Source organism: Podarcis gaigeae (assembly GCF_964106915.1).
Source record: "Podarcis gaigeae genome assembly, chromosome: 1".
Classification (NCBI taxonomy): Eukaryota; Metazoa; Chordata; class Lepidosauria; order Squamata; family Lacertidae; genus Podarcis; species Podarcis gaigeae.
The window spans coordinates 76,241,601-76,264,371 of record NC_139678.1 but is presented as its reverse complement, the minus strand read 5'-3'; the positions used below and the strand labels follow the sequence as shown (position 1 = coordinate 76,264,371).

General features: G+C 39.9%; 2 protein-coding genes and 1 long non-coding RNA gene across 6 annotated transcripts in view; 2 read left to right on the top strand and 1 right to left on the bottom strand.

Moving 5' to 3' along the window:
* MUC2 (mucin 2, oligomeric mucus/gel-forming) overlaps window positions 1–3,687 on the top strand; it is a 61,748-nt gene extending 58,061 nt beyond the window's left edge. Inside the window, exons 51-54 of the mRNA XM_083755292.1 lie at window positions 389–517; window positions 1,442–1,481; window positions 2,139–2,277; window positions 3,083–3,687. Of these exons, the coding sequence (XP_083611418.1) occupies window positions 389–517; window positions 1,442–1,481; window positions 2,139–2,277; window positions 3,083–3,389 (615 nt within the window). The 3' untranslated portion in view covers window positions 3,390–3,687. The remainder of the gene's footprint in view (window positions 1–388; window positions 518–1,441; window positions 1,482–2,138; window positions 2,278–3,082) is intronic.
* A 7,226-nt stretch (window positions 3,688–10,913) lies between these two features.
* LOC310837457 lies at window positions 10,914–12,105 on the bottom strand. Its single transcript, XR_014560550.1, has 2 exons — window positions 11,656–12,105; window positions 10,914–11,127 (listed from the first exon to the last, which is right to left on the bottom strand). It is a non-coding gene; the product is annotated as an uncharacterized lncRNA (long non-coding RNA).
* Window positions 12,106–12,760: 655 nt separating this feature from the next.
* LOC310837437 (mucin-5B-like) overlaps window positions 12,761–22,771 on the top strand; it is a 42,993-nt gene continuing 32,982 nt past the window's right edge. For 3 of the 4 annotated variants that reach the window (XM_083724032.1, XM_083724033.1, XM_083724031.1), the window contains exons 1-12: window positions 12,761–12,870; window positions 13,079–13,193; window positions 13,896–13,983; window positions 14,660–14,796; window positions 15,131–15,356; window positions 17,272–17,397; window positions 17,692–17,809; window positions 18,533–18,671; window positions 19,674–19,775; window positions 20,294–20,363; window positions 20,479–20,616; window positions 22,169–22,333. In XM_083724032.1, the coding sequence (XP_083580158.1) occupies window positions 12,809–12,870; window positions 13,079–13,193; window positions 13,896–13,983; window positions 14,660–14,796; window positions 15,131–15,356; window positions 17,272–17,397; window positions 17,692–17,809; window positions 18,533–18,671; window positions 19,674–19,775; window positions 20,294–20,363; window positions 20,479–20,616; window positions 22,169–22,333 (1,486 nt within the window). In that variant the 5' untranslated portion in view covers window positions 12,761–12,808. Of the gene's footprint in view, window positions 12,871–13,078; window positions 13,207–13,895; window positions 13,984–14,659; window positions 14,797–15,130; window positions 15,357–17,271; window positions 17,398–17,691; window positions 17,810–18,532; window positions 18,672–19,673; window positions 19,776–20,293; window positions 20,364–20,478; window positions 20,617–22,168; window positions 22,334–22,771 lie in introns of those variants that run through there. The other variant, XM_083724034.1, reaches the window with a different exon arrangement.

The window sequence follows — 22,771 nt, the reverse complement described above, 5'->3', positions numbered from 1 at the left end:
TTCCCTTAGCTCCCTATTCTCCTTATTTCAGTTATCTGATGCTGACAGTTTACAAAAGCTTCCTTGCTTAGTTACCAGGGAGTGATAATGGTTTGCTGCAGGTGACCAAATGAGTGCCTATTTAGTTGCAACTCCATCCTTAATCACTCCCTCACATACTTATTTTCTGTTCCTTCATTCCCACAAAACTGGCCTCAGTCCTGACTGGGACTATTCTTGGGTAAAGAGTCTTATCTTTCTACTGCAAGCTCCCTCCAACCCCAATATTTTAACCTTCCTTATGGGCCCTTCTACCATATTGGCTGCTCTGCTATTCATAAGAAAATACACATTTAGAAAACAGGAAGATGTTTTGCCAGTATTTAATTTGTTTCCTTATCTTGAATAGCCTGGTGAGCAACGGAGTGCTCCACACGACAACTGCACTATTTACAGCTGTGTGAACATACATAGGCAGCTGGTCTCCTCCACATCTTCAATAAGCTGCCCAGCATTTAACGAGGAAACATGTCAGCCTGTGAGTAAATACTGAATATCCACATTCCATCTTGTGAAAACTCCTTTAATTTGATTAGCCTACCCTATGAGCAAGAGCTGTTACAGTTGAATTTTGTGTTGAATTCTTGGCTTATCTGTCATTTTAAAGTGATGGCTGTGAAAGTGATGGCATGGTTGGTAGTGTCATATAAATGCAGTAAGGTAAAGGTAAAGGGACCCCTGACAGTTAAGTCCAGTCGTGGACGACTCTGGGGTTGCGTGCTCATCTCGCTCTATAGGCTGAGGGAGCAGGCGTTTGTCCGCAGACAGCTTCTGGGTCATGTGGCCAGCATAACTAAGCAGCTTCTGGCAAACCAGAACAGCGCATGGAAACACCATTTACCTTCCCACTGGAGTGGTACCTATTTATCTACTTGCACTTGGATGTACTTTCGAACTGCTAGGTTGGCAGGAGCTGGGACCGAACTACGGGAGCTCACCCTGGATTCAAACCACCAACCTTCTGATCGGCAAGCCCTAGGCTCAGTGGTTTAGACCACAGAGCCACCTACTCACTGCATTAAACATGTTCTACTCCCCGTGAATTGGATCCAGACCAAGTTAGCTGCACTTAGCTCTCATGGAAATCAAAGTCATGACTAATGTAGGTGTAGCTACATTCTTCGTCTGAATCTGATGTCGCGTAAAGAAAATATCTGGTGTATCTTCAGTTACATGCATAAATTGCTTTCTTAATAATTTTTTTTAGTCATTAGTTCCTACTGTTAAGGATTAAAGGTTAAAAAAAAGTTTAAAGGGAACAAAAAGAAACTATTCAACACACATAGACTTCTAAACCAAAGGTCTCACCCCACTGGTTCTTGAACTTTACTTCATTGTCAGGTTGGGGGTTTTGCGCTGTTCTAGTTGGATATGCAATTCAATAATACATTTTTCTTCCTAGGACACCATTGCCTATTTGCCCAGTGGCTGCTGTAAAACTTGTAAGTATCATAAATTATATATCTATGCCATCTCTCTATGTAATAAATAAATAAGCACAGTGTTTATCATACTCTGACTACAGCCATGAGTCATCTCTGAGTATGACTTAGTTGAGTATCACCCAAACAAAAAATAAAATGGGCCAGTTTGCTTTGATTTGCAAACTACATTCAAAAGAAGTGGGTTTGCATATTTTTACTGTAACTGCACTCTTAATATCTTGCTTTGGTTTAGATGCTCAGATTTATATCTGGGCTCTCCTGAAATATGGTACTTTTGTCCTGCAGGCGATTCCAACCTTAAAACTAGCACATAGTGAGGGGATGCTTAGTACATCCTTCCCTAGCCTCCTCTCCCACATGGCTAGGAGCCATTCAGGCTGCACTCCTGCAAGGCTGCACTTTCCTGGGAGTAAACGCCATTCAAATCAATGGGGCTTACTTCTGAGTAAACATATAGAGGATTTTTGTGTCAGTTGTGTTACCAAAATGCATTTAGGGCTAAATATTGGCTGAACTTCTACATTTCTTGAATAGCTACATACTATGGCATGCCAGTAATTTGGTGCTATTCATGACTCAGTCCAAATGAGCAAAAAAGCTTGATGTTCCTGAAAACATTTGAATAAAGGTTTTTTAAAACATTTTATCCTGCAGGCAAGCCCAAAGATAACCCAGTACCAGTGCTACCTTGCTCTCTCTCTGAAATGAAGGACTATATCGTTCATGATGGTTGCCGTTCAGCAGACATGGTCACTGTGGCCCAGTGTGAAGGACATTGTGGAACTTCCTCAATGTATGTAAAGCCAAATTGCAATAAGATCCTGCAATGCATTTATACCCATTTGTTTAATTATTCAAATTTAGTAATGTAATCAAATTTACTAATGTGATTTTTTGCAAGTAATTTCTCCTAACATAATGCATTTCTGTATGTTTTCATTAATATCTTCACTTTTATGCACACAAAAAATCAGATCAATTCGTATTTTGAAGAGTAGCTATATTTTGGTTCACATGTTGTTCCACAAAGTGTGAATTTGACAGATTTGGCTTTAAAATGCACACTGAATCAAATTTCTCCTCCATCTGTAATTGGTAAATATGTATAGGACTGCAACCCCAATCTTTTAGCTGCTATGCTACACCAATTTCAAAACTTATTTTCTACTGTGAGAGCCAATTTGACTTCAATACTTCATACCCTCCAACATTTATCCAATGAAAATAGGGGCATCCTTGGGAAAAGCGGGACATTCTGGGATCAAATAAGAAACCGGGATGGCTTCTCTAAATCAGGGACGTCCCTGGAAAATAGGGACACTTGGAGGGTCTGGTACTTTGGTCTCTTGATCCTCCATCTTAAAAAAACAAAACCCAGAACAACCAACTAGCTATGGTGGCATAATTAGAGACAGCACATTATTTAAAGTGCATCATCCTTGATTCAATATTATGTGGAAATACCGGAATCCTGTCATTTAGCAAATGAATTGAGCAAACACGAGTTTCTCCTAATATTACCCTCCACTAAAATTGCTCATAATTTCAATCTGTGGCACAGAGTAACTCTTTTTCACCTTCTTGTGCTACAAAAACAGATACTCTTCTGAAGCCAACTCCATGGAACACAAGTGCACTTGCTGCAGGGAGTCAAAAGTATCCGAAAAGGAAATAACACTGGTGTGCCCTGACGGGAAGAACAAGAAACACAAATACCTTCAGGTGGACTCTTGCGAGTGCCTCAGCACTGACTGCAACAGTTCACACTCCTCAAACGAGTCCCAGAAGAGCACAGAAGAAAATAGCAGGCAAGACTCCCAGGAAGATGAACAGGAAGATGAACTGAATGCTGTGGCTCGTGTTAGGAGGGCCATTAGTTCGGTGAAGAGAAGGATGGGAATATAATGAGCTAATCAACAGGTTACAAGTGAAAATAAAAGTTATACAGGGACAACCTATGGTTTCATTTTTCACAAATAATTCTGCGCTTGCCCTTACTTTCCATGGGCCTCTTAAATCTGTGCCCTCTTTGACTGTTTCCCCTTATGATCGCTTTATTTATTTGTGTTAAACAAAAAAAAAAGTGCAAGTCGTTTTTCCCTGAGTGTAACAAAGTTTTATGTTTTGGAATTCTGAATCGTTTTCTTTTCTTCTTTAAATAATTAAAAGCACATTTAAAAACTGAAGTCTCCGCATCCAGTTTTGTTGGTAAACACCTGTACTCTTGGATTTCCTAAGCCTGTGTGAGCAGGAGCTTTGCTTTAGGAGTTCCAAAAGAAAATGGCAAAATCTATACATTTTCTAAAACAACAAATGGCCTGTCCACACACCATTTGTGCTCCATGGGTTTAGTTCCCTGGTATTTTTGTTCTTTTCAATGTCCCTGGGTGGCTTCATTGAACCTTTAAGGAGTTCAGTAGCAGCTATATGCTGATGATAACTAGCTTTCCCCTAGAACATTCCCTCTCAATCCAGCCCTGCATTTCCAACTGCCCGGCTGCCTGTGATTTGTGTCTCATCAATAGATATATAAGAGGGCAGTGATTTCTGTCATAGGCAGCACTGTTTTTATTCTGCTGCAGTTCAGTTTCACCCATATACTGCTATTCATCTTGCTGGCTGCTATTCAGTCTAAGTCATAACATACATTTATCTCAGTATAATGGAAATGCCAAGACAATATTTTAAAATATCATTAATTACATATCACATTGTGATACAAACAAATGGCCATAGGGATAAGGTACCCCATAGAAAACCCACAAGGCCTGACTGAAAGCATCCTGCATGGATAAAAGAGTCAGGCTGGGCACTGGATACTGCCCAAGGGTTATAGAGCTTCTACAAGCCAAGGTTCCTAAGCTTCGGGCTTTTCCATTTGGGAGTCAGAAATTAATTTTTAAAATAGGATGTATATGTTCCAAAACATCAGTTGATTCACTCAACGTCCGTACAAAACCATAGTAGTTAGGCATAGCTTTTTTGAAATAAAAGTGAAACATCAATGAATATTAAACTATTACTGTTGTCATTTATTTACCTCATGTATGCCATGGGGCATCCTACATGAAAGTTATATTGAAGATTTTTCCTCATCATAACTATCTAGAATTTTTACACTTCCTCTTTTTTAATTTTAAAAGAAAGTTAAGGATAGTTGTAGTCACATTCTTAAATTTTTTGCTGGTATTGCAAGTCATGGTTTTCACCACTACAGGGCAGTCTATGGCTGAACATGTAAAAAGGTGTGGAGTTTCAGTTTAAAAACAAAGACAAGGACTTGCATGGGATTGTACTTTGAATGTATTTTTTCAATATTGTCTGCAAAATTCAATTATCTAGAAGTATACATAATAAAATTAAAATCTGAGATGCTTATAGCATGGTGCAACAATGAATAAGTTGTCAGTGTCAGCAGCCGTCCAAGAAAACACTTTAAATTAACTCATTTCAAATTCACTTGTGGAGACACAGTATGTCAGCAGAGAAAATAATTAGCCATGTGCAACTTATGAGCCGTGAATGTGATAATCACATACCATAGGTAGTAGGTGCAGTCTACTCATGCCCAAGAGCTTTCTAATAAATGGATCAGACACAAGACAAAGGTTTCAACTAGCAAAATATCATTTAAAAGCATGGCATATAGCCAATATTTCTTAGATTTAACAAGCATTACATGTTAACCCTGGATTTCCACTTTGAAAGCCATTTAGATTTGTAACATTAAACTACCTACCCCAAGGTGATGTGGCCTATTTATGACATCAGAGCTGTTAACCCAATGAAAGGCAAAGGGGAGATTCTCATGCAGAGGGTCTATTAATCAGCTTACAATGGTCCACTTAAGACTTCACAGAACACACTCACACACACTTACAGAATATTGAGCAATGGCAGCAAGAGAGCTCTGGTATAACGAGAGGTCATTGGAGATCTGGGAGGGGATTAAAAAAGCAGAAGTTGAGGGAAGTGCTAGTTTGTGACATGAGTTGCTGGAATTTGTGTGTGACAGCCTCATAGTGAACCACTGAACTGCAGGCGGCAATGTTCTCATTGAAGAACCTTCCTGTACTGAACTGACTCATCCAGGTTGACTAATGAATCCTTATCAGAAGAAAGGTGTATAAAGGGCTTCCTGTTCAAACTGAGCCTTGCTTAAGGAGCATGTTTCTGTATCATTGGTTATCGTTTTGTCATGACTTCTGGTTTTCTCCTTGTTCCCACCACCTAGTTTGCCCTTCAGTCCTGACTACTATCCTGTGCCCAGTGACTTTAAGTTCACAGTTCCTGGGTCACTTCAGACTACTGTCATGGCACAGCCCTCTGGAGGGAGGTCTAATGACACAACCAATGGATTTTCAACACAGTACTTCTGTATATGTCATCAGATGTGCTATCCTTGTGGCATGTTCTAGGTTGCAATCAGCAGGCTATAGCATAAAGACTTGTGCTGCAACAACACTGATAAAATCCATATGAGAAACCGTGACCCCACTGTGGATATTATTGCGGCACGCTTTAAAGCTGTTATTGCTGTGCTTGGAGAGCTGTGTTTCCTTTCCTTATGTATGTATCAAAAGTTAACCAACAGCCACAGACTTTTTGTAACAGAAGCAGTACCTTCATAACTCCTACTGTTTTTTAGGTGTGGTGAATCAGCTCCAATTTACTGCCTTCATGAGGTAAATCATAGTTAATTTTTAAGCTGTTCAGTAACCGAAACCAAACACTGCTCTGTGGCAAATGATCCATGAAAAATGTTGTTCCAAAGACCATAGCTCTGTGACAAATGGGATTTATAGCTTAACTGGTTTGTAGGCCAGAGGTGAAAAGTCATAAATTTTGACATGTCAGTCTACAGGGCAAAGACATTTATGAAACATCATTGGTACTAGTTCTCTGTCATAGTGTCTATTCAGATGCTGTTGACTATAGGAAATTCCAGTGATTGTGATAATTACTGCAATTCCTAAACTGAAAAGTACAGTAATTATATGTAAATGATGCAGGCTCTTGCATGTAGGCGTCAAGCACTGCACAAATATTTGGAGATAGCCCATGCATGTATAAGTCCAGATAAGCTTTGCTCGATCCGTTGTCCTACAAGCAAAAGGAAAAAGCTCTTATCAAGGGTGTGCTATAATCAACTCCCACCCGGAAACCAATGTCCCCACTGTGGAAGGACACGTGGATCCAGAATTGGCCTCCACAGTCACTTACGGACTCATTGTTAAACCGTGTTTATGGAAGACAATCTTACTCGGCTACGAGTGATCGCCAAAGAAGAAGATGATGATCAAGCAATACTGATATTAGGAGGCTTTATAAACATGAGGGAGCTGTGGGCTCCACTGGCTATGTGCTTGCTGGATGTGTAAAGAGGCCCCAAGAGGTTGCTGAGGGAATGAAGCTTGTGGACTGAAGACAGTTCACAACCCCTGGTGTAGGGCCATGTTTTGATTATTAAGGTTTAGGACTCTTCCACTTCTGGTCAGGTGCCAAGAAATCCTTTCCAGCTGGGTAAAAAGGAGTTTGCCAATTGTCAAATGCTCTGTGGACTGCCCCAGTCCTTTAGGCCTTGATCACCTGTGCATTGAAGCAATTTATCACAGTCACAGTATGTTGGATCAAGAGGCTCACTATTTTTAGTCTGGAAGGAGAAAAGCGTCAAAGGCCAAGGAGATAGCTTAAAAGTAACTTGCTGGCCGCCTTCCTCTCCCACCTGAGAAGCAAGAAAAGCGAAACGAATAGAAGAGAGAAAAGTCCTTTCATGATCATGGGAACTTCCTTCTCACAGAGTAAAAATACTGAATGACTTGACCCAGGAAACTGGGAGCATGCATTACTACCTAGAGGCAGATTTCATGAGATTCCAGGCCCACAGGAACCCACCCCACTGAGATGGGGAGCCTGGGGAGCCTTTCGTAGAGATCAAGACTCTGTTTTACCCAGCAGGGAACTGCTTCCTGGCACCTGCCTAGAGTTCCAAGCTTGAATAAACCTGAGATTCAAAGATTAAATTTGAGATTATAGAATCCAGGAACCAAATTCCTTTTGTCATTTTATATCTGAGAGGGGGGGAAATGGTTTTCTTTCAGTCCTCATGAATTAGCAAGGAGGAAATCTTACGGCTCCACTTTTTAAATGCCAAAATAATTGTACCATATAAACGTGTCTCTAAACCCAAGAAAGAAATCCTGTCATGGCAGATATTTTTCAGCTTATCGCCTTGTATAAGATAATGGGAATGAAGAAGGGAGTACAGTTATGGATTTTGTTCTTACTCTGCAATTGCTGCCAGGGCAAAACTTTGGTGCAGATAGGTAAGAAAAGTCTACTACTAATTATATTCCATTGTTTTATGTCTGACCTGATCTTCATGTAAACAAAGGAAATAACTATGGGCATAATCTAACAACTCAGTGTGGTGTAGTGGTTAAGAGTGGTGGACTCGTAATCTGGTGAACCGGGTTCGCTTCCCTGCTCCTCCACATGCAGCTGCTGGGTGACCTTGGGCTACTCACACTTCTCTGAAGTCTCTCAGCCCCAGTCACCTCAAAGAGTGTTTGTTGTGGGGGAGGAGTGGAAAGGAGATTGTGAGCCGCTTTGAGACTCCTTAGGCTAGAGATAAAGTGGGGTATCAAATCCAAATCCATGAATTTAGGCAAATTCAATTAATTTCAGTTAGAAAAATTAAGCACTTGTTTATCCCTCTTTTATATTAGTGGATGTAAAAGTGCTCAGCTATTGTTCAGTTATACCCTTAAGGTCAGATTCAACTAACTTGCTGCACTAGTGGAAGCCGGCACAGTAACTCCTAATAGTTCAATGAGGCTTCCCCCTTGTCTCCCCCGTGTGGCAACATGCTTTCCCCCAATCTGTTATGGAGTTTGAGAAAAACCCCAGAACAACACAAAGAGGGGGCAGGGAGAGGGGAGATAATTCTGTTTGGCAAACAGAAGTGGTTGCATTGACAGGGATATCATATTAGTGTGATGTTGAATTCCACCCTGTGTTTCTTGTTGCATAGAGTACACATATAGAGGTAAAACACTAAGCAATACACAGGCACCCTGCCTTTTGTCCTTGAGTGTCTCTTCACTAGCTATCCTATGGGTACTGAGAAGAGACTTGGTTTAGATATTTTATACGGCAAGATATTGTAGCCATTTTATTTTTATGGTGTGTTTTTTTAGAAAACAATGTCACATATTTAGTAAAATAAATGTAAATATTGAGAATGGAGTGCTGTAAGTGGAAACATGATTGGTTCAATACGCCATAACTGCCTTTCTACAGTTCTCTGTCTTCACAGGTGACTTGGCAAACAATGGGAAAAAAAGACTTGAGTTTTCAGGGATCAGTTCTTTCATGTACTGCCTTTTTCCTGTTCTTTACCAATATTTTCAGATTTGTATATTTGAAAACAATCTCTTTTTGAAGTTTATTTATTTGTTTAGAACTGAACTGAATAGTTTCTACTTTTGATTTTGAGTCCAAACAAGAAATAGTATATATATAATCATTTTCAACAGTAATTAAATATACTTTTACATCTTATTCAAATTTTTGACTTCCATCAATCCTGTCCGAAAATTTTCCAATCCAATCTCTCAGTATGCATTTCTTATCTTCCCTATTACATTTCAAACTCATAACCAATATCTCTATCTTTTTCTACTTTGTAGCACTTTGTATATTTCTCCTTACAAAACTTCTTCTAGTCCTACTAGCGTAATTTGTTGATTACAGTTGCTCTTCAAATAATTCATATACTTCTTCCAATCTTCTGTAAATCTCTGGTCCCGCAGGTTTCAAATCCCTCCTTTCATTTTGTCCAATTCTGCTTAGTACATTAATTTCGTCTGCCATTCTTCTTTCGTTGGAATTTCTTCTTGTTTCCATTTCTGGGCTAACAATACTCTTGCTGCAGTTGTTGCATATAAAAACAATTTAACATCTTGCCTATTAATGTCCTGACCTATAATACCAAGTAAAAATGCTTCTGGTTTTTTTTTAAAAAATGTATATTTCAACATCTTTTTCATTTCATTATATATATATATATATATATTTGCTTTCGTAGATTTTCACGGGTACAGGAATGCAGGTTTTGGTGTCCTCGGGTGTCTTCCCGTGTAAAAGTTGGGGTGTCTAGGCGACGTTTCGACGAGGTCTCACTCGTCATCTTCATACGAAGATGACGAGTGAGACCTCGTCGAAACGTCGCCTAGACACCCCAACTTTTACACGGGAAGACACCCGAGGACACCAAAACCATATATATATATATATATATATATATATATATATATAATATATATGCAGGTTTTGGTGTCCTCGGGTGTCTTCCCGTGTAAAAGTTGGGGTGTCTAGGCGACGTTTCGACGAGGTCTCACTCGTCATCTTCAGGCTGGTGCTTTCGGCTTCTTGTTACTGGAACAGATATATATTATATATATATATATTAATATATATATATATATATATATATATATATATATATATATATATTAATATATATATATATATATATAATATATATATATATATAATATATATCAGTTCTTTACTTTTTTACATTCCCACCACATATAATGTTCTTTCTTTTTCTTTACATTTCCAACATTTATTATTATTTGTCTTATACATTTAATCTAATTTCACTGGTGTAATATACCATCTATACATCATTTTCATCATATTCTCTTTCAAAGCATTACAGGCTGTAGAAATAATAGAAATAGTGATTGACTGGCTCCCCACCCCCTCACCCCGCTATAACCCTGCACATACTTTCCTTACAGTAAGGTGTATGGAACTCAGTTAGGCTTCTGAGTAGATATTAATCACATTGATCCTGTTTGGCACAATAGTTTTCCCTGGCTGTGTCTTCTTTCTCCAGTCCACATGAGTCACATGGAGAGATTTCACCCAATATGGGAGCATGGAATGAGTGATATCACAATGCTAACTAATCAATCAGATTTGGCTGCATGACCAGAACTGGGGCCAAACTGAATGTGAGAGCTAATGTGAGCAATCTAAACAAACAAGCAATTATTATTATCACCACCACCATCATCATACCATAGTGGCTAAGTAATGAGAGGCTTCATTTATTTCTATTTTGAAAGGACCTTGAGTCAAAAGAATTTAGCTTTTATTGGATGTTGTATTTTTCAGATTTATATTGTTAGGTTGTGAGATGCTTTGCAAAGGCCTTGTCCTTGAAAAGTGGGATATAAGATCTAGATCAATAGATTATAGTGATGAGATGATAGTAATGATTTAGACCACCTTTCACCAAATAGTCCCAGACTTTTTGACTATATCAAAATTATAAGCAAAATATAATGTTATTAATTATATCACATGGAATGGCCAGTTGAAAAAAAGGAAGACTAAGATATTCATGAAAAATAGTTAGCTTTAGGTCAGCTTTATTTAATACTGACTTAAAATTAGAAGTCAATGTTGGGCTGATATATCTATAAACTCAGTGTTGGCAACAAACTCTTTATATATATATTACACAAAGTGCTTAAAAAAGTACAGAGCCATTGTCGTTTATCTGTCACAATTCCTGGGACCCCTGTTTCTATGAAGACTCCCAGGCACTTCAGCATAGCTTAGAATTCTGTGTTATGGGGAGAAAATAAATCTTTAACAAAACCCTCCAAATTCCAATGTATTTCATAATACTGCAAAGTCCACTGAACATGAAAGAAGTGATGTGAACTGCGATAGCCTTCTTTCTTGGTATTTCCTACAAGTGTCACATCAGTATGTTACAAGGCCATGTCCTCTGTCCTCTCTGTGCCCCACACCCCACTGATGCTTGCTAGGTTGGCAAATAAGACCGTAACCCGAAAGCAGTCCGTCTATTCAAATAGGAAAAATTCACTGAAAGCATGCCCATTGGCTGTGTTGGGCAGCCTAACACTTAAGAATTTGGGTCTAATCGAGAGAAGGCTAGGCTTATTTAAGTCTCATTGAAATCAATGGGACTAGATCACCCAGCTGCAACCAAGTGCCACTGAAAATAAATTATTATTGACCCAGGGGCAGCCTATCCCATTTCGCTGCCTGAGGCTAAATGGGGAAGGTGGTCCCTGCATGCATGCCACCTACCCCCTCTTGACGCCCCTGCTAAAGCCTCGCTTACCAGGGTCGTGCAGCTTCTGAGAAGATCTTACAAGAGCCCCACAAGATTGCTCTGTGAATCTAATGACCCAGCTCAGCCAGGAAGAGTGATGTTCAAAAGCATGATGGACACATATGTGTTTGCTCACGTTGAAGATCTGTGTTGTTCATTTCACCCTCTCCCTCAAAAAGTTCAGACTCTGTTTAATTTATTAAATTTATTGGTCATTTTTTTAACCTAAGTAACTCTAAGCAACATACAGTAAAAACAAGCAACCAGATACATTAAAACCAGGATAAAAGAAAACAAATAAAAATCTAAAGACAGCTCTGTTTTTTTTGTTTTTACACTACTGTAGATTAAAACATCCCACCTACTCACAGAGGCTATGGATAATTAAAAGCCATGATGAAAAAGGAATGTTTCCCCCTCATACCTAAAGATATGTAACTATGGTGCCAGACCATATAAGTGAATGTTTGCAGGGCATTTTATCATTGCCACCATCCTTATTTTCTCTGCAGTTCAGCGTCCTGCTGTCACCACAAGTGAATGTTCTACTTGGGGTAATTTCCACTTTCAGACATTTGACCATGCCAAATTTGACTTCACTGGAACTTGCCATTATGTTTTTGCTTCACACTGCAAAGACAGTCATCAGGACTTCAGTATCCAGATAATGAGGAGCATCAAGAAGGGGACTGTCATCTATTTCACGGCCACTATAGATGGAGTGCTTCTGGAGGTCAAAGAATCAGGCACCACAGTAGATGGGAAGACGTGAGTTGGCTCAACATCTGTTGACAGTCTTCTGTTTTCTCATGAATGCTCTTGTGTACCAGAAACAGTGTTTTCTTGGGTCTGAAATCAGAGAGCCAATGCTGAGAAATGTCATACAGTGGTGGCCCCAGATTAGGGTGATTTCCTACACTCAGGACCAACATCAGGAGCTCTCATGCTTCTTCAGGCAGCAATCATTAACATGAGCTCACAATGGCTGGTCTCTGACATGCAGGCAGCCCAGCAGGCAGCATCAGCATGAGGTCACAAGTGCCACTCTGTGTCCTTCAGCCAAGCTGCATCAGTATGGTACATATGGGTGCATATGGAGGCATATTGGCATATTGGTCCGTCTCTCACCGAAAAGACAGCAGCAACAACAACAACAACAACAATGATAATATGTGAGCGCTCTCTCTCTCACACACACACGGGAGGGACCTGGCCAAAGCAGAAGTATGTGAGCACAGCCAACCTCTGCTTCCCATCATTCCCATCCATCCTTTTGGTTGTCTGAGGGGTTGTCTGAGAGGGGAGAGATCAAAGCTGAGAAATGCCCATTGAGCTTAATTAATAGGTTGGGTTGGGGATATCTTTAATCATGAGACAACTAGGATGCTTGTTCATTTGTTTTGTTTAGTTTTCTTCTTTTTCTTTCTTTTAGGATTCTTCTGCCCTTCAGTCTGAAAAGTGTCCTAGTAGAAGATACTTATCCTTATTTCCTAATTACCTCCAAACTAGGCCTGACTCTCAAGTGGAATTGGGGTGACACTCTCCTAGTATGAAGCTCCAGTTAGTTGGATTTGTTTTAGTGAATTTTAATACATGTAAAATGTGTTGAGTAGCCACAGTCTTCGCACACTGCCTTCTTCTAGAGATATAATGAACAAAGGGGATACACATAAAGCTAATTTCTTTATATAAATAATCATTTTGTGAGCCCTGGAATTATGTTTGGAGTAAGACAATCGCACAGCTCCTTTCTGGTTCTACTGTTGAGAATGTCAGGAAGATGGCAGAGTTTTAGTTGGTATCTCTGACTTTATCACTAGCATAGGAAGCCACACAACCCAACACCAGCTTGTGTGCTTAAAATTGATTAATTATGGCCTAATTGTGGCACAGTCATTTATTTCCCCCTTGCTTTGTTTAAAAATAAATAAGAGGGGTATTTAATTCCTTGTTCAGAAAGAGAATTCAATGAAGTAAATACAGTACTAGCCTCTGTGTGGTAATACCACTGCAGCAATTGTGCTCAGTTTCCAGCAGGGAAGCCATCATGGTATCCTCCAGATGTTGTAGACTACATCTCCCTTCACCCCTGACCATTGTCCATGCTGGCTGAGGATGATGGGAGATATAGTTCTATCTGGAGGGCAGCTTAAGCTGAGACCTCATGACAGTACTATGTGTTATAGTTATAAAGGTGTCTGTATATATGTGTGTTTAAAATGTTTGTCTTTTTGCCTATTTTTTCTTAGCTGGATTTAGAAGATACTTACAAAGGGAAAACATGTGGTTTGTGTGGGAACTATGACGGCAATGACAAAAATGATTTATTTCTGCAGGGTAGGATTTTTTAAATATATATAACTGGCTATTATTACTAATAATAATAATAGAAACCATCACATTTGTATCCTAACCATTTTCAAAAGATCTCAGGAATTGTGGCTGGATTTGTGGAAATATTTCCCCATTTTACCCTCAAGACAACAGAGATCATGCTTGGCCCCAGCAGTGAGCTATATAGCTGAGTGGAGATTTGAGCCACAAACTCAAAAATCCTAGCCCACCACACAATCTCCTGAACATACATTTGGGGTAAAATCTAATCACTGTCCTTGGTAAGGTAGCCTAGGGTGAAATATTGAGTGAATCTCAGCTGATATCTGAACTAAACAAAGGAGGATGTGAATTTGTCACTCAGAACTCTTATTTCACATGTAATAAGGTATTCCTCTTGGCATTCTAAACAATACCTTCTATGTACAGGCTGACTGGAAGATAAATGCCTGCTTCCTTATTTCTCTTTATGCAGAGCAATTGTACACACTGTGAGTACAGATGCAACTATTTGTTTGTTTCTTCATTTGTAAAATAAATTAAACTATAATGGTACAAACTAGATGCTTTAAATCATGGATGGGTGATTGCTGGGTTCAAAACTGAGAGTAAGGCTGTAATCCTAAACCTGCACATTGACTCTGAACAGTAAAGTCCTATTACTGGTGGGATTTTACAGGCTATCCACTATTCCCATGGCAGTTTGGAAACCTTCAGAAAGTAGATGATCCAACAGAGAAGTGCTCTGATGTAATGGGAGACAAAAGAAAGCAGCAAGACAACTCTCAACAGCAAGATAAATGCAAAAATAGATACGTAAGTTGCACTGTTCATGGTATGTGGACCCTGCCCTGCTTTCCATTTGATCCCTCTAAGGGCTGTAGCTCCTCACTGCAAATGTTTCCCTATTCACTTTAGTGGAGGTAATTGCGCCACACATGCATAAAGCTATATACATGGAACTTTCCCCCCTTCAATGAACATAACAGAGGTGACAGTGTTCTCAGTAGCAGATACACATACTTTGATGAGGGAGCCAGAACCTCACATGTTAAGTATCAAAGCAACCCCACAGAGGTCAGTAAATTTATGGTACTGATGCTGTACATGAAAGATCTCCAATCTCCCCACCACTTTCTCTCTTTGACAGAAATCTAAGTGCAAGGAAGCCCTATCCCGCTTTGTGAATTGTAAGAGGGTGGTTGCTATCGATGATTATATAGCCAACTGTATTCAAGATATGTGCAGCTGTTCTGAGAAATCTTCTCATTCTGACCTGGTTGCCAGCTGTGTATGCAGCACTCTCAGTCAGTACTCCCGGGACTGTGTCCGCAAAGGTGGAGACCCTGGAAAATGGCGATCCAAGGAACTCTGTTGTAAGTAAAGAAAGATTGACCTTTAATTTATTTAACAGTGCGCACGCGCACACACGCACACACACACTGAAACAACATGTTAAAATTGCACGTCTGAGTAGACTTGCCTAAATAAAAAAAGGATTTATCAGGTGCTGAAAAAAATGCAGCAAATGTGGCGGCAGGGAGTTCCAGAGTATAGCTGCTGCCACACTGAAAGATGGATTTGTGTAGAACAAAGATTATGTGGCACTTGTAAAAGTGCAAGTTTCACAATCAAAGTGGTAAGGTGGATGAATATTATGCAATGTGATTCCTTACATAGACTTGTCCCAAGCAGATATGGGTTCATTATACTAATAGGAACAGCTTAAATTCGATAATGTCCAAACTCTGTCAGCTTAACAACAAATAGAAGGAGTTCCTAATAACCGGTCTCTCTTTCCCAAGCAGGCAGAAGCAGTATGGAGTCACAATGGTTAGTCTTTCTTCATGAAGTAGGCAACATCAGCATGAGGTCACAATGGCCCTTTTCTCCTCTTCAGGCATTTTTCATTATCACAGGAACTAAAGTGCAGGACTAGCATATCCAGGGTGATCCTATGATATCCTGCTAGCTGAGGCTAAGGACCAGATTCTGCTGCACCCCACATGCCATGTACAAAAGTGGACTGGACTAGGAGCTGGATCATACTTTAGTGTAGGCAACAGGATAATATCCTCTGGTGCATCTGACAGCAGTAGGCTAGTTGAAGGGGTGTAAAAGACCTGTGGCATACACAGCACAGCTGGTCAACAGAGAGGACTGGCCAGGGGGCTCAGGGAGTGTGATACTGCTGCTGCCTGAGGAGATTGGTAGGGCTGTCCCTGGGCATAATATTCAAGAATGGCAACCTAGATATTGAGTGCAATTCTAGATATTTAATGCACTCGGAAGTAAGTAGTCAGTGGAGCTTTGGTGGATAGGTTTTCAGCTTTATATTGCCATCCTTTTAATGCAACATTAACTTCAACCTCCCCCCCCCCCCGAAATGGCAGCCATCTGGTGTTGCTGTCCAAAAGCGTGACTAATTCATAGGCTCTCATGCAGATAATACCCATCTGAAGATAGGGATGGAAGGTTTTGTTGATTTTTGTTCTCTTGGTTTTTCATTTTTCCAATCTTAAATTCAGCTCTCTGATTTTCTGAAACATATTTGATATTTTCCTTAAAAAACAAACAAACCAATTATCATGAAAATTCACCAGCATTTGGGTGCGGTTTTCACATTTTTGTGAAACTGTACACATTTTTGCTGGCATTTTTTTTTCATGATATGCATTTTAATGTTATCTTTCACTAATTTATTCATTTTTATCCATGCTTTCCCCTAATTCATGCGTTTTTGCTTGGTTGAAGAGCTGAATAGCAAAAACTGCGAATTTCAAAGAATGGCTGTGTTTTGTTTTCCGTGTTGTTTTGGAAAGTTCAAATTTGCTAAATTCAGCTTTTAATGCAAACTGAATTCAGTTTCTCCCTACAGCACATACATTGATCCTCCCCAACATTTGGAGTGGAAAGGAACACGTACAAGTTCCCCTTCTGCCAGTATCCTGCCCTAGTACTTTCCCCAATTGTTTTCTACTTTGGAACCAGAGTTTCTGCACTTTATATCAGAACCTCTAATTAACTATAAAGTGAATGGGGTCTGCTTATTACAAATCAGCTGTGGTTTGTGCCTGTTGATTCAAGGCTCAGGGAAAGACTTTGGTATGCTTTGGAATCTTGTAAAAATGGTACAACCTCAAAACATTTTCAATAAATGACATCTAACCTAAGTTCGTCATAAGAATGGAAAGAATGACTGGAACTGGAAGTATGCTATTTATTTTAAAAATCATATTATTAATTTGAAAACTGTCAATAACATTATTTTTACTTTGCTTGGGTTTGTAGTCCTGAAATGTCCAAACAACCTGGAATATGCAGAATGTGGAAACTCCTGTACTGACACCTGCTTCAACCCAGAAAGGAGCAAAATTTGTAAAGCCCCATGTACTGATGGATGCTTTTGTCCTAAAGGTAGAAAACCGACCTGATCTATTATCCATAATTTGCACGGCATTTTAACTGAGCAAAGTAGTATTCCAAACTTTCCTTGTGCATCCTGTCAACACTCCTATGAAACAGCTCACTGAATATGCCCATTTTACGGAGTGTGGACCAATAACATTGCTTGTTTTGTTTTTCATCATATTATTAAGTGATGTCTGCTAACAAGTGCAAGAACTTTCACATATTTCCTACCAATAATAATATTATGTGTAGCATTTATTTTTTCCCTTCTAAGCATAACTGAGCACTGTGTTTGAACAGGAAGCATTCTCGATGACATCAAGGGCAAAAATTGCATCCCAATTGGCAGCTGCCCCTGCACCTTTCAAGGCAAGGTCCATGCAGCTGGAGACACCTACGCCACCCCCTGCCAAAACTGGTACTGTTAAAGGCTTGCTAATAATGATGTGTCAGCTTGAGGGAGAACTGGGAGAACTGGTTGTTCTATGCTAAAATCTAAGTCTGCTGCTGGAGGAGATTCTCTTTCAGAAGTTAAGAACCAAAACTTTGAAATGCAACAAATCTATGCCCATTGCATCTAAAGTGTGTTCCGCCCCCCTGCATTTACTGGGGTGAAAAACTGAAAACCCCCAGAAACGTTCTCAGTAAAGAAGTCATCTTAGAAAGTTCAGCTCAACTCCAGCTGATTGTGGAGAGAGCAGAAAGAATTACATGGCAGCAAAGCATCTTCTTGACCAAAGTCTGTTTTGGGGGCCTAATCCAGTCCCTGTGGCAGTTTATTTCCTGGGGTAAAATCCTAAACAACAACTCAACAACTTCAACCCTAAAAAAAGGTTAACAACCTTGGTCGGCCCTTTGGTCGGCCCTCACGGCCCTTCACTTCATCAAATCTGGTTCTCTTTGAAAAAAGTTTGGACACCGCTGGTTGACCAAACAGCAATCCCTACTTTCCACTCCTGGCCCATATTCCATGCTGTTTCAGTCAGCATTGGAGAGGAAAAAAGCTGCTGTGCTTTAAAGTGCTTTGAGCTGAGAAGCTGACTACATAATATATAGCTTCAACTTCTTGATTCTGGAAAATGTCACATGTGTTTTCTGCACTATTGTTACTGAGGATTAAGCTACTCTTTTGGTCTTGTAGTACTTGCATGAGTGGAAAATGGTCCTGCACATCACTGCCTTGTTCTGGAAACTGTAAAATAGAAGGTGGATTCCACATAACAACATTTGATAAGAAGCAATTTGTTTTCCATGGCAACTGCAACTATGTCTTAGCTAAGGTAGGGGTTTATTTAAGATTGTTTTGAGACCTTCTAGGAGCAGCAAATAGACACCAACAGTAGTGCACTGAGGTTGCATAACATACCTCAAATTAAGCATCTCGTTAAATACTTTGTTCCAGGAGACTGATAAACTGTATTGTATGAGGAAAATGATTTCTCCGCACCTGAATCACAAACTTGAGAAAAATACACAGATTGTGCAGAACTCCTGAGTAACAAGGACAAATTTGGGGGGTTTTTTTGGGGGGGGGAGGTCTTAAGTGCAGCTCTGTACATCACATGGCAAACATTTAACAATGAAATTACACTGTTTTTCCTGCAGCAAAACAAAAATATGTGTTGATGTCATGTGTGTGTCACATGTGGATTTAATGACCATGTGTCTGTGGATCATGGTTAAGCAAACAAACAAACAAACAAACAAACAAACAAACAAACAAACAAACAAACAAACCACATGTGTTCACAGCATGCACTATGCAATGCATATGTCATCCAGCTTTGCTACTGATGATGGAAACAGCAATCATGCATGCCACATGAAATATGGATTTGCAGCTGGGGCAAAAAATCTTGTCTAAACCATTTGTGAAATAAGTCTGAAGTGTTTTCACCATCTGCAGAATAAGGCCCACTAAATTCATCAGGACTTAGGCAGTACTCAATATTATGTCATACATATATGCTGAAAGTTACACCTGTGTCTAATCTGTCTAAATTGAGAGCACTGGAAGGTTCTACATCTGAGAAAATATGTAGGAAAAATGTTAGCTTTTCCCATTTTGTCTGTCTTGCAAGTAGGTGTGTGCAAAACTTTTCCGTGTTACTATAACAGCACTGACTCCATGTTAGGCAGGGGTAAAAGAGGCCATATAGACAGTGTTCAGCATCCACTGCCCATCTCCTCTACAAGAGATTTGCAATGTGTCAGATGAACATACACCCTGGTTGCTGGCCACATCCCCTGCATTAATGGTGTATTTCCCTCTTCATTTTCAGGATACAGATGGTTCCTTTGTGGTCATTGGAGAGATTGTTCAATGTGGTGTTTCCAAGACTATGACTTGTCTGAAGAATGCTTTAATCACTTTAGGAGCCCTTGTAAGTTGCTAGAGTTACAGTATGTCTAGACGTGCTGCCACCACCTGTCAGAAATGCAGAGCAATCTGAACTCAAGAAAGACACTAGAGTAAATTATATTGGGATAATTACCCTATTCTACACTCTGTTCAGGAGTGGGGCTACTGCTGGCTGAGTTGGTCTGAGCCCAGAAGAAGGAAAATGAGCCTTTAAAACAAAGTTTGACATACGCCACCCTTTCTGCAGGAGTAACTTCCACTGGATTTGTCAGTCATATCACCAAGCTGAATAGAGTTTGGAATAGGGCTAAGTCTCCCCTTGTGCCATCCTGCCCCTGCCACTTTCCTGGAATGCCCCTGGCCTCGACTCAGCACCAGATGAACTGGGGTGGAGACTTACACCAACATATCTTTGACTGAATCAGTTTAACCAAAGACTCGCCTATTTCAAACTCCACCTCTGACAGATATTGGATTTGGATTGCTCCCTAAGTGCTTTGTCGGTGTTCACGCATTTCTTTATTTTTCCTTTCTTTGCAGAGTATAAGAGTCTGTTCCACTGGAGATGTCTATGTCAATAATGCCATTGCGGTATTGCCTGTAACTAAAGGTCAGCATTCAGTTTCACTCCAAATTTCCAATGAAAGCTATGTACCTGTAAGGTAGTTGCTCCTACATGGATATGGTTTTTAGCTGAAGGCAAGTTCTGGTTTTTTTTTTATTAGATGGTGTCACACTCTTCAGACCATCTACATTCTATGTCAACATCCTGACTCCTTCACGGGTACAAATTCAAGTACAACTGAAACCCATTATGCAGATCTTCATAACAGTAGACGAAACGTATCAAAACCATACTTCTGGTATAGTATTTCCCCATGCATGAACTCCTACTGTCTTTTAGTAGATTGTAAAAAGTACCTTGAGATGCTTTGATTTCATGAAATATTCGCAAACTTTCTCAAGAATAAACTGACATCACAAATGTCTAGAGCAGGGATGGGGAACCTGGAGTTTTTCCCAACTCTCATCAGCCCTGACATTTGCTCTGGCTGACTAGGGATGATGAGAGCTGGAGTTCAACAACATCTGGAAGCCAAGCAGGTCACCCACCTCTGGATAAAGCTACTTAAAGCGATCTTTTATTCAAAAGAAATTTAGTTCTATCTTGATATGTTTGTCTCATAGTGGAATGTTTGGAATAATTGATATCAAGAATCTACATCTTGCCAATGATATTTTCCTTAGTTTCCATGCTTCTGTCTGACACGTCCTGTTCTCCTGTTCTCTGGAGAGCATATGAAGTTTGGAAAGCCAAGTGTTATCAAGGAACTAGGGAGACAAAGTTGTTGGGAATTCCATTCCACCCTTTGCTGCAGATATGTGGATTGTTCCATGTTCCATGTCTGTTTACATTCCAACACAGATTGCTGGCGTGAGCGGAACCTCGGCTCTGTATTGCTTTTGTTTTTAGTCTCTCTGAGAAGACGGCAAGGAGAGAAGCCATGTTTTCTTTGTCTTGATTTATGTAGAAGAAATGTGTAGTTTAGTATCGTGTCCACGCCTCAAGCCTCATCATCTGTTGTGCAGTTTACACTGCTGAGTAATGTGTGCTCAGGCCTGCTCTGCAGCTTGAGTCGCAGACGCACATCGGGGAGGATGGTCGATGGATCCCAACAAAAGTGGACTCTGTCAGGTGTGATGCTGCTGAAATGAGTTAAGTAGGAAGGCCAATGCCCCTTCCCTTGTTTGCCCATGTATCTGAATCGTCACTGATGAGACTATGGAGGAAAGGGATGCAGTTGCCATCTCCAACATTGCTACTACCACCCTCAGGTGATAGGTAGATGCAGGATTGGGGGCAACAGGCTCTCTGAAATGAGAGAGAGAGAGAGAGAGAAAGAGAGAGAGAGAGAGAGAGAGAGAGAGAGAGAGAGAGAGAGAGAGAGAGAGAACCAATGAACACATATGTGTGCTGTGTTTAGTTTCCTATTGTGTTCTTACTGTTGCATTGTAAAATGCAGTCTTACAATGATTGATTAAGTGCACTCAGTTAGGATTACCGGTACTTTATTCTGGGATTGACTCATCATACCACCAACATCAGTTCTAGTATAGTCTAGTACAGTATGAGGCCTGCATCTAACTATAGTTAAAATAATGGGAACCTGGCTTTCATAAAGATCCTTACATATTGTTACATTTATGCATTTTGATCTACATCCCATTCATGAATAGGTATCATTAGACTTTCGGAGCCTAAATCTACTTTTCACCCATTTGTCTGTCCTTTCTTTACCCACAAACGAGGCTCTCTTTCTGCTCTGTAGCAGGGTCCTGAATTTGTTTTGTTAGATAGGCTGTTTCAAAGACTTTGTCTGGATTTTTGTCTTGTACCTTCCCATACCTACCTAGGCCTTTGTGGAAATTTCAACAATGATCAGGCTGATGATTTTCAAACCATCAGTGGGATTGTAGAAGACTCTGCTTCAGTGTTTGGAAACTCATGGAAAACTATGGCCAGCTGTGCTGATGTTCAAGACAGCTTTGAGGATCCCTGTCAGAAAAGTGTTGATAAAGGTATTATATTTTCTCCTCATTTCATGCTTTCCCTAAATGCAGCACTTTGTTTTCCACCATGAGAGGAATGACAGCCATTCTTCTATAACAACCCTAAATATGAAAATATGCTACAACCAGAAAACATTGATTAAAATAGAAGGTAAAATTGACAAGTTAAACTGGTATATAAGCAAAAGCTTACACAATTCATTCTACAACCAGAAGGGAATTTTATTCACCCCTTGCTGTGGCTAACTCTACTCATATTTACTTAGATTTAAGTCCTAGTTAGTTCATTGTCCTACACCCAAGTAAAAGTGTATGCCTAGGAGTTTTAGCCTGAGTAAATGGGATAGCTCCCTCGTTTTCCAAATGAATGATCAAAATTAGAATGTGTTTTCAGAAACACATATGTGATAAACTATTACAAATTGCTGTTGGGCCGCAGACTCATCC